Consider the following 12,396-nt stretch of genomic DNA (forward strand, 5'->3'; position numbering starts at 1 on the left):
TGTATGACCTTGAAACTTACCCATTCAGAGTTTAAGTTTCCATTTTTGCCAAGATTCAAGGGTTGAATAGGGTTAATAAGGCAATCCAATGTGTGAAAACGTTTGTTGATTGTAATGCCCTACAGAAATCCAGTGACTTGGAGTGGTCTTGGTACGTCACTATACTTTAACTGAACACAGGTAAGTCATAGGTCTAGACCAGAGAAAATGGGTATTTAAAGTTTCTGTGGCAATAAGAACAATCACATCATCCTGTACGTGGCTTCCGCACCCCGACCTCCCTCCACCCTGTGACCATCTGTCCAGCTGCTTACTCTGAAACAATTTTTCGGTGCGTCTCAGAGCCTAAGTGGAGAGTTTCACAGCAAGCCCGCTGTGTGTCTGCTACCGACAAGCCTCCCACCCCCCTCCCAGAGCGGCGCCTTACTTTGTCTTCCTCTAGTCTCTGCCTCCGCTTCTCCTCCACAGCAGCCCTCCTCCGCTCTTCCTTCAGCCGCTGCTCTTCCAACTTCTTCCTCCTCTCTTCCAGGTGCTTTTCGTAGTGCTGTCTGGCTCGCTCTTCTTTTTCTAACCAGAGTATTTCTCTCGCAGCTTTAGGGAGAAAGATGAGGCGAATCAAACACAGGCAGGCTCAAAACTTGACCAGTTAGGGCTGTGTAAGTGGCATGCATCAAACACACTTGGGTTCTTTGGTGTTGTAGTGACCAAGTCTGGCCTTGGCTTTCCTCAAATATTCAGGGAAGAAAGTTACTTCTGTTCATTTTTAGCATTATTTAATATGCTAACAATGAGGTTGAAGAAGATGCACTGAATTCTGCTCTTTGGGAACCCCCCACCCCAGTCCTCTAGTTTGATATATATTACTGCAGAAGACGGCATACATCACATGCTCTGTTGTCAATTCTGATATTGATGTGATGCCCTAAAAACCAAGAGCACTATCTGTCTCTCTCTTTGTAAAAAACAGTGATGTCCTTTAGATAGAAAATGTGACTACATTTGTTTCAACACAGCATTGGTTCTTTGACAGAATTAAAATGCTGGGAAGAAAATCCCCAAGACGGAGAGCTGGTAAAAGGTGTGCTGAATGCCTCACTGGCAGAGCACATCGAGTCAGGTGAGCCATGCGAGGGGCCAAGTAAGCAGATGCTTTTGTGTCTGAAGAACTCAGACCTGGTTGGATAAGATAGTACCACAAATTGAATGGGAATACACAGTCCAGAAAATAGCGTTTGGTGATGAAATGTTTCTTTTCTTCTTTACACATACATGTTCCTTCCTTCTTTTAGGGGAAAATGTATAAAACTAATTTTTTAATATGGTGCTTCCTTGAGCCATGAAAATGAAACATTTCTTTAAGACAAGTTGTTAACACTGTAGGCCAAAGTGTCCCAACAAAGTCTGGAGCAGAAACTTTGAGGACACTACACTGCATACAAATTAAAATGTTACATTTTAAGAGGAAAAAGTAGAAATTCAGAACATTTCAGTTTCCTCTAAATATTTAATATCAAACATTCTGCATTTCTGCCACCATTAAGTCTTTCCAAAGCTGTTCAGTTCAGGAGACAAATCTCCTGCAAGGGATTTGGGATTTGACTTTACTTTCATGTGCGGAAAAGGACAAAGACACATTCAAGACGAGTCTGTCCTGTGACATCACTGAGGGGGCGAGCAGAGGGAGCTGGGGGCTGGCACGGGAGATGCCTGGGTTCTCCCAGCAACTCTGCCACGACGGGTGGGTGAGGCCTCGCACACAATCATTTGGATTTACTGTTTTCTCTTGCCTAAGAGATGAAAAAAATCAATCTTTAAGATTCCTTCCAATTTCGAGAGCCACTGGTTCTAAAGAAATTATCAGGCTCAAGTTAAAAGTTGGCTTTAATAAAAGCACATACTATATGTACTCACTAAATATTTATTGAAAGAGTGAATAGTAAAAGCCACTATAAGGACACATGTTGAAATCGGTAACAGAGGGAGAACATAATTCTAACCCTTTCTTAAGATACACTTACTGTGACCACACACATTCATGCATGTAGGACCACATGGGTTTTCTATGTGGAACTGTCTTGTGGGCAGGCTTTTAATAATACTACATATTTTAATTCATTTACAAAGGTGGATGTACAGTGACAGATTCTGTCAAAACTTAAAAAGCACAAAATATAAGAAGGTGAATGAAGGTCTTCCTAAAATGGAAGACCCCCTTACATTCGACTTCTATCCTTTTTACAAATGTAAGTAGAAGCAGGACTGCAGGCATGCAGTAGTACAGCACACTCACTGCTCTGCGTGTGTTTTCACCGAATACACACCTTAGACATCTTTCCATACCAACCCACGATATAAGAATCCAACAACCTTTTTACTGACTAGCCAATAGTCTGCTGACAACATGCATTACTCTAGATAACTGAATGCTTATGATGGATTATCTAAATTGTTTCCAGTATTTTAATTATTCAGACCTTGAGTGTCACAAATGTCTGTGTACATGTGTGAGCTTATCTCTGGAGAAGTAGAATTGCTGAGTCACAGGGAATATACATTTAAAATTTACTATTTCCGTACTGTCCCCTGTAGAGGTCACACCAATTTATACTCTTATGAACACTATGTGAAGGTCACGGGCAGAAAAAAGAAATCTGTGGATACACAAAATAATACATCTGTTTTTCACACTTAGCTCTCCAACTACATAGTTTTTTTACTTTTGTACCCCATTTTGAGGAAAAATTTCACATTCTTTGAGGACACTTATATATTTAACATAGTCTTTTCCTGTAGTTCCAGAAGTCAATGAAATAAAATATAAAGATGTTTATGAAATATTAAATATATTTTAAAAACTGGTAAGGTAAACTTCATAAAATAGGAGTTAATTCACAGATTAATTTTCCCTCAATAATGTTTTTCATCAGACTATGTTCTTGCTCATGAATATTTATGACTATTTCCTCATTAAATTTAAATTCTCCCGATGTCTAAAGTCCTACCTAAACTTGCCCTTGATATCCTTTGTTGGCCTTACTTTGGACTGCTGTCCATAATAGCCTTTCATTCTCATAGCAGACCTGTCTCCTCACTACACCTTCCACATAAACCGTGTTTCTCCCACATCATTGCTGCTGCCGTTGTAAGTTACTCGGATGCTCCATGCCTCACTTCTCTTCAGGAAAGCTGTAGGTAAATACAGGACCTTCCTCACTGATTTACTGTGAAGATTAAAAGAATGATTTCACTTAACACAGTTAGAGTAGTTTTTTGCACTTAGTAAACTTTCACTGTTAGTTATGACTGCCATCTTTGCCACTGTCGTCATTATCCTGATTTCAGTTCAGAAAACTCAATGTGGTTCTTCAGGTTGTGTGATCTCAACAGGGCCAGACGTTACTCCAATTATAATTACCTTTACCCCAAGTAATCTTTTAAAGGAAGAAAAAACTCTTTTCGAGTGCCACTTCCATTCTTCTACCAGGAAGTCAAGATCCTATTGCAGAGCCTTCTTTAAACAATTGTCTTTTCTTAAAACCATTATGCAGAGAATAGGCAAACAATGGTGAAGTAAGCAAACAACGCTTTCATATTATTGCACAGTATGCTGCTGAGTGCGAGGGTTATTACCAAGCACAGATCATGCAAACTTTTTTAGATCGAAGGTTAACACGTATTTCAACATTTTAATAAGAATTGAAAGTTAATTTATTCTAAGAGGTTTAGTTACTTAAAATATTTCCTAAGGATGATAGATAATGCAAAAGCCTTAAATTATTAAAACATGAGACTTTTCAACACAGGAGAAAAATCAACAACTGTTACAGACTGAACTGTGCCCACCCCCTGACCTCCATTATTATGCTGAGGTATGTTGAGGCCCTACTACTCAATATGGCCGCATTTGGAGACAGGGCCAGTAGAAGGTGATCATGGTTAAATGCAGTCATAAGGGTAGGGCCCTAATTCAATAGGATTAGAGTCTTTAGAAGAAGAGACACCAGAGAGCTGTCTCCCCACCTCTCTTCATGCTCAGATGCGCATGTGAGAACAAAGCCGCCTTCTGCAAGCCAGGAAGAGAAGCTGCATCAGAAAGTGAACTCTGCCGGAAACTTGATCTCGAACTCCCTAATCTCCAGAACTGTGAGAAAATAAATTTCTGTTGTTTAAGCAATCCAGTCTATGGTATTTGTTATGGCAGCATGAGCAGACAACTCATTCAGTACTGAAATCATTAACAATCACTCATTTCATAGAGGCAGTTCTAGAAAGTATAATAGCATGTCCAAAAAAAGGGACTGTGATGAATATTATTAACCTTTACTCGTGTGAAATTAAAATTTTACCCTGGACTCTGGGCCCATAGTATAAAATGAAATGAAAACCCACTGTAGCCCCTAAAATACTGGACATTAACAAGTCAGTCCCATCCCTGAGCTGCTGTCACCAGGATTATATTTTAATGACACTGTGACAGTGTGTCAGTTCCATACAAAGGGGAGCTCCACTATCCATCTGGATTCCATTTAGAAACACACAGTGACTCTTGTACTAAAAAGAACTAACAATGAAAAGCAGGGAACTGTAGTGGATAGAGCACAGGTTTGGCTTCCCAGGAACCTGAGTCCACACCCAGTCCTGCCACTGAACAAGTAGTGACTTCTGGGGTTCTACTCCCTCAAATAGCTATGGCGCCATCTCCCTGACAGAGTTGCTAGGCGGGCTCACAGTAACATACAAAGCACTTAGCACAGGGCCACGTGTAATAATAGTAGGGACTCGGTACACGTAGCTAATTACAGTGAGTCAATCTTTTTGATGATCATACAAATTCCTGCCCTACTGCTGCAGAGAAAATTTACTCAATAGGAAGAACTCAGGTAGTACTGAGAACCCAGATGGGGCACTCATAGGCTGGGTGGACGCCCCATCCAATCACGTTCGACAATCCTCTGCCCATTCTGGTCCTTCTGCACAGGCTTACATCTGTGTAGGTGGATTGCAAATTTCATGACCACAGGAAGGAACAAAAACGTGGCACTCAGAGAACAGAGTGATATTATCACAACCTTTGAAACATACACAGGTATTGTAAGATATGGAAGGGTATGAATAAGTTACTGGTAACACTGGGTATCAAAATAGCCAGTAACTTCATGAAGAGGCAGAAAATGGAAGTGATAATATCTCAGTTAGGTACTGATTCTGGCAATTATTCTGCAACCTTGGGAAAATTATGTAACCTCTCTGACTTCTAAATCAGAGAGTTTGTCCAAAATGATCTCCAAGCTCTTTCCAGTTAACTCCCATGACTCAGTTCTTTGTTTTTACCTTTGGTAACATGTGTGGGATTATAATTAGGTTTCTTTTTGACTTGATTTTATTTAAAAATTTTAAACTTCGTGTTGTATATCAATAATGATTGATTACATTCAAATAAATTTCATTTTAATGTCGCTATAAAAACACTGATGATATTGTTAAATAATAATTCTAAGGAAAAGAAAAATCTAATGAGTAAACCTAGCTTACTAAACCTACGGAAGGGGCCTTGAGATAGAAAAATAAGAAGAGCCTCTATGTAGGAAATACTGATTAACTTCATTTACTAGTCAAGAAATGGGAATGAAAGGTAATCACTAACAGTACAGAAAATTACAGCACCATCTTCATATTAATGAGGAGAATCATGGAAATACAGTGCTTGTTTCAAACCAACCCCTACTCTGCACACCATCAAGCCTAAACCTCTCATAAAAAAGGAAAATATAAAGTTTAAAACAGTTAAAAGTAATAAAATCAAGCCTATTAGTCAAGATGGAAAATCTTAGACCAGGCCCAAAACAAAAACGTGATTAAAAAAAAATAAACCTAAAACAAAGTGTCAAATAATGCATAAAACAATGACCAAATAGTTACCAGGCAGATAAAAACAATACTGAAATAAACAGGGGAATATTACTAACAGACAAAAAGGAATTGATTCAATGAGGGAGGAAAAAAACAACAACCCCAAAGCGGTTAAATAGCTGTTCCAGGATCACATGATTAAAAGAAGTAATTGCAATTTTAATGCAGCTCAGGTTCCAAAGCCTGTACCTCAGGTACTACGCAACACTTCCTCCATAGCCACACCTGCATGCCTAGAATAGCCACTTGAATTTCCCAGTCAGATCCATCACATAACCTCACTGATTATCTGCACATTCGTTCCTATGTGAAACCAGAGCCTGCTGTGTTTTCTATGTTCTGATATCAGGTTCATTACCTCCAAATGGTCTACAAAGTTAGACCTCAGGGTCCTCCTCAATTTCCCCCTCATAAAATCAGTATCTCAATAAAGCATTTAAAAAAAATTCTCCCTCATGGATGCTCCAACCTAACTCAACACATCTAAACAATTGACTGTACCATTCTCCATCAGAACTGCCTCAAAAATTGTGTATCTTCTCTCAGTCTTCTCCCCTGGAGGCTAATGGGACTGAGGAGCAGGGGCAGGGGTTTATACCTAAGGAAGACCTTCCTCATACAAGGGGCCAAAGGATGTTGGGAAAAGTAAGCATAGCTCAGAAGCAGCAGGCTTCCCCAGTCCCAGGCATCTAAGCCCGTATCTGTGGAATTCCATGACCTTTCATGCTCATCTTCTCACCAGCATCATCACGGTGAGATGACTTCACCTCTCACTTCGTGCCAACACCCATGTGATTTACCTATAGTTATCTCCCTCGTCGCTCTATGAGGTAGACACTGCTCTTAAACATTTTATTATGAGAAGTCTGGGACACAGAGAGGTGAAGTAACCTGCATGATGTCTCACAATAAGCCCGTGGTGGAACTGGAATCCAAGCTCAGGACCGTCTGACTCTGGAACCAAACAATGGGCCATTATACTAAAAGGTATGATTGGAAACACCTCCCTGTGACTTAAGTTCCTCTCTAGATCGGGAGAAGTTGGTCATCCATTGTGAAGACCTTGACTTTCCAGTGTCACTCTTAGTTTTTATCATCATCTGTTTATAAAACCCTTTACTTTTCAGGTTTTAAGATCTTGTCCTCTTCAGCTTTAAAGGCAAAGTACATTTGAAAGGAATAATGGCTGCTTAGTCACAATGATTCATGTGATGTTAAAGCTTCAGCCTCTGAGTTACCTAATTCCATCCGTAACAAGCATTTATTCTTCCCAGTCCTGAGCCTGACTCATGATATAGCTGCTTTGGTATGTGCTGACGTCCAGGTCCCTCCCGCTGCCAGGTATCCGGATCCCTTAGATGCTCAGAACCCGCCTGACAGACCTGGGGGCTTCTGTGTGCGATACTCATTAAGAGACAACTTTAGGAGACCAGATGTGTGGCCATGATTGACCACTCATCTGCCAAAGTTTTGTGCACTAGAGATTTGGATTACAAAGACTGCTTCCCCAAGCCCTTTTCTTTGGTGGGTAATTCTGTCGAAACCAATGGCTGTCCTAATCAGATAGTGTGAAGTATGAAATTAGGGGCAGTTTTATTTATGACTGTAATCAGTTGGAGGTACAGCATTCCTGGCTATTTACTAATTAACCCTAACTTCCCTATCAACATTTTTGAGATAAACATGCTAAGCAAGATTGAAATGACCATTTATTGCTTGACTATACTCTAATTACTAATAGTGCTGTCCCTGAGTTGACATTAGGGTGAAAAAAGGAAAAATAAAAAAAGCTATGACTGAAGGGAAGGAAATATGATGAAATTATCAGAGAAAACAACCTCAACTATAATTGAATTGATGTACATTTGAAGGTCAAAATCCTTTGTAGATTACTTATTGTTGTTTCTAATATATTATATTATGATAGATCACTTTTACAGCTTTGTACTTAGGTACAAAATCCAGTATGAATGAATTGAATGACAGATTTTATTAACTCAAAATTTTCTTCATGAAATATATGAGTCAATCATCCAATTCTCTGAGAACATTTCATAACTTTACAGATTCCCAAAAAGCCCAGTGGGGAATGTGATGCTATTCACATCAATACTTCAAACTTAATTTGTAGCATCTTCAAAAAAGGGAAACCCAGAAGACTATTTGTCTGGTAAACGTGCCTTAGTCTCTTGAGTTTTGTCAACATACTATAGGGCTATTAATTTTATTACATACATGAAGAATAAGCAGTTTTAAGGTGCAACTATTTGATAGATTATCTTTTTATCTTTTTTCATCTGAGAAAAATGCTTAAGGATAAGAATTCAAGACTTGTTTGACTAAACAACTATAAGGGCAGCTATTACCTGATAATTTGGTAATGTCTTCACTAATCTGCAGCATACCTGATGCATTCATCTCTACTTACATTCAAATGTATAGACTTACTATTCATTTAACATTCAACAGACAATTGTTAGACACTATGTGTCAGGTACTATTCTAGGTGTTGGGCTACAGAAATTAAAATAATGACACAGTCCTTTCTCTTATGGAGCTTTCATTTCAATGGGGGCAGAAAGACATATGAAATACGTACATGCTTGGATGGATGTTGGCAGCGATATGGAGAAACATGGAGAGGCTAGTTGGAAGTTTGAGTAAGGTGGTCAGGGAAGGCCTCACTGAAAAGATGGCATTTAAACCACATGTGAAGGAGAGAGGGAGTGAGCTACAAAAGCAGGTGTCTCAGGAGAAACATTCCAGGTGGGACACAGAGCCGTGCAACTTCTAGGAGGCTGATCTTTTCACTTCAGTATCCCTCTACCTGGCTCAATAGTGATCACACATTAAACATTAGTTGAATGAATAAGTAAACTAAAATAGCATAAAATTGCTTTTTAAAAAAAGGTAGTGGTGATTAGTTTTCATTTAAGCTATCTAGAATAGAAAGGTAATACCTTTACACAAATTCTGCAATACATGCTCTGATCCTTACAAAGGGTTTTGGAGAAAAGCTGGTAGCCAGGATCTATTCAAAGTTCATACAGATAATTACATACTCAGTGGACTCCAAGGCTAACTGATCAATGCCACAAAGTTTTCTCAAAGAGATGTCAGAAACTGCTCTGACACTGGCATTTTACTCTCTTGTTCTGTGTCAGAAGAAGAGGGCTCTCAGCACTCCCGTGTCTCACTTGGGTGAGTAGGTGGTCTAACCCTTCCTTCCCATGGGGGCTGGATACGTGCCCAGCTCTGGACCTTCAGAAAGTCACCACAGGCACACAGAGCGCAGGGATCGCTTGTACTCAACAGCACCACCACTTGTTGAGGAATTTTAACAGGAATCTGGATGACCCTGGATAAATGAAAAACGTGCCTAAGCAGCTGATATAGCAGAAAGAAAAGAGGATCTATTAACTACCCCATTCTTCTACATTCTTTCAGTTCCTTCCCTAAGCTAAATGATGACAATGTGTTTTATTTTTTAAAATTATTTTATTGTTGTTCAATTACAGTTGTCTGCATTTTCTTGACAATGTGTTTTAAAAATGAAGTTAATGACATTCTATTAAATAAACGTCAGTTGCATTAGCAACTATGGCAAGTCCACACAATAAAAAGTACAACCCACCATGTTAATTGGCTACTAAATGTGCTAATACATAGTGAAGTGTTTAGAATACTGCTTGGCTCATAGTTATAGTTTAATAGACAATTATTATTACTGTTTACTAATAATACTTAGGCAATGTTAATATTATTACTTAAAAACTTGAGTAAGATCAGTAAAACTCAGGAAAATCAACAAATATTTATTACACATGTTTATACTTAGCACTGTGTCCTGTATTGGTATACAAAGAATTAGAAAACAATGGTCATACCTTTTAAAAACTTAAAATATACACAACCAGGCAGCTATATAAAATCCAACTAGAACACGTTCAGTAGAGTATTAAATAGCACTACAATGTGAGCTAAAATATGATAGTTACACAAGATATAAGACATAGCAAGAAAAATGATAGAATTTCCAAAAGGGAAAAGATAATAAAGACTAAGAAGGCTTCAAAAAGAAAGACTGGCACTAACTGTGACAGCACTGGAGTAACGAAGTACATCAATGAGATCATTTGGGTGCCTGAGATATAAACTCATTATGGCCTGGAGCACAAGGAGCGAATTTATAGTCATGGGTCTGAGATTTGGGTGGGCAACTGAGGTCTGCTAGTCCTATGATTAAATGGATTTAGGATGAAGAAATTAAAGAAGACATCAACAAATGGAAGCATGTACTGTGATCATGGATTGGAAAAAATTAACATCATCAGAATGTCCACACTACCAAAAGCAATTTATAGATTCAATGCAATCCCTATTAAAATACCAATGACATGTTTCACAAATATAGAATAAACATTTCAAAAATTTATATGGAACCATAAATGACCCTAAATAGCTTACAGCAATACTTGAGAAAGAAGATTAAATTAGGAGAGATCATAATACCTGACATCAAACTACACTACAAGGTCACTGTAATCAAAACAGTCCGGTACTGGCAGAAGAACAGACACATAGATCAATGGAACAGAATAGAGAGCCCAGAAATGAAACCAAGTCTCTATGCTCAATTAATATTCAACAAAGGTGGCAGAAGCATAAAATGGAGTTTAAATAGCCTCTTCAACAAATGGTGTTGGGAGATCTGGACAGCTACAAGCAAAAAAAAAAAAAAAAAAAAGAAACTTGACCACTAACTTACACCATATACAAAAATAAACTACAGATGGATAAAGATTTAAATATAAATCATGATACCATAAAAATTCTAGAGGAGAAGATAGGGAGGAAAATCTCAGATATTCCACACAGTAATATTTTAACCAATATGTCCCCTAGAGCAAGGGACATAAAGGAAAGAATAAACAAATGGGATTTCATCAAAATAAAAAGCTTCCGCATGGCTAAAGAAAATATCAGCAAAATGAAAAGGGAACCAACAGTATGGGAAAATATATTTGCAAATGCTACCTTCTATAAGAGTCTGACCTCCAAAATATATAAAGAACTCACACAACTTCACTCCAGGAAGACAAACAACCCAATTAAAAAATGAGCAAAGGACTGAAACAGACAGTTCTCCAAGGAGGACATACAGAGGGCCTAGAGACATACGAAGGATGCTCAGCATCACTAGCCATCAGAGTGATGCAAACCAAAACCAAAATGAGATACCGCTTCACATTGATCAGAATGGCCATCATAAATCAACAAACAAGTGCTGGCAAGGTTATGGAGAAAAGAGAACCCTAGTGCACTGTTGGTAGGAATGCAGACTGGTATAGTCACTATAGAAAACTGTATGGAATTTCCTCAGAAAACTAAAAATGGAAGTGTCTTTTGACCTGGCAATTCCACTGCTGGGATTATACCTTAAGAATCCCAAAACAACAACCCAAAAGAACCTATGCACCCCAATGTTCAGAGCAACACAATTTATAGTAGACAAGTGCTAAAAGCAACCTAGGTGCCCATCAGTAAGTGAGTGGATCAAAAAACTGTGGTACATTTACACAATGAAATTCTATGCAGCAGAAAGAAAGAAGGAGCTCCTCCCCTTTGTGACAGCATTGATGGAACTGGAAACCATTATGCTAAGTGAAATAAGCCATGTGGTGGAAGACATACCATATGATCTCACCTATAAGTGGAAACTAATCAACAAAACAAGCAAGTAAAATATAACCAGAAACACTGAAATTAAGAACAAACTGACAGTAACCAGAGGGGAGTTGGGAGGGGATAATGGAGGGAAAAGGCAAACGGTCGTCAGGGAACATGTATAAAGGACACATGGACAAAGCCAAAGGTGGGTAGGATCGAGGGTGGGAGGTGGGGATGGCTGGGTTGGGGGGAGTGGTAGGGGGAAAATGGAGACAACTGCACTTGAACAACAATTAAAAAAAAAAGAGTGTGGCAACTTCCACTTACATACTGGGCTAGAGAGAGCTGAAGCCCCAGCTGGAGGACTAGGCTGACTCCAGACTGACAACTGGTAACTACAAGTGGCACAACAAACCAGGGTGGAGACCAGTCAGTGCACAGCATTGGGGTAGAAAGGAAAAGAGACAGCTTTATTCTGCAAAAGATCCAATCTAATACTAGTAGTCAGAAAGAAACCAGCCCCTCTGGCAGCACCAGAAGTATCAAAAATAGCTGAAAGGAATAATTTCTTGGGGTCAGAAAAATACTGGTGCAATTGATCGGGACACAGAAATTACCCAGAGGAGTAAGTTTTGGAGTGAAAGTGATGCACAATTTAGGTGTAGGGCAATTGAGTTTTAGATAACGGAATGCACCTACTGCTTTATGACTAGCTGGAAATGTGAAACCTGTATCATCAGAAAAGGAGAGCTGAAACCACGAGAACAAATAAGATGTTTCCCCCCAGGATAAAACAAAATTAAAGTTTAGAAGAGA

The 12,396-nt window shown here is 38.9% G+C and overlaps 1 protein-coding gene across 11 annotated transcripts in view; it reads right to left on the bottom strand.

Annotated features, from left to right (window-relative positions):
* MAP7 (microtubule associated protein 7) overlaps positions 1 to 12,396 on the bottom strand; it is a 159,532-nt gene that overhangs the window by 37,588 nt on the left and 109,548 nt on the right. For all 11 annotated transcript variants that reach the window (XM_036024768.1, XM_028509293.2, XM_036024774.1 and 8 more), the window contains one exon: positions 428 to 591. In XM_036024768.1, coding sequence (XP_035880661.1) covers positions 428 to 591 — 164 coding nt within the window. The remainder of the gene's footprint in view (positions 1 to 427; positions 592 to 12,396) is intronic.

This window comes from Phyllostomus discolor, chromosome 4 (genome assembly GCF_004126475.2).
Source record: "Phyllostomus discolor isolate MPI-MPIP mPhyDis1 chromosome 4, mPhyDis1.pri.v3, whole genome shotgun sequence".
NCBI classification, from domain to species: Eukaryota; Metazoa; Chordata; class Mammalia; order Chiroptera; family Phyllostomidae; genus Phyllostomus; species Phyllostomus discolor.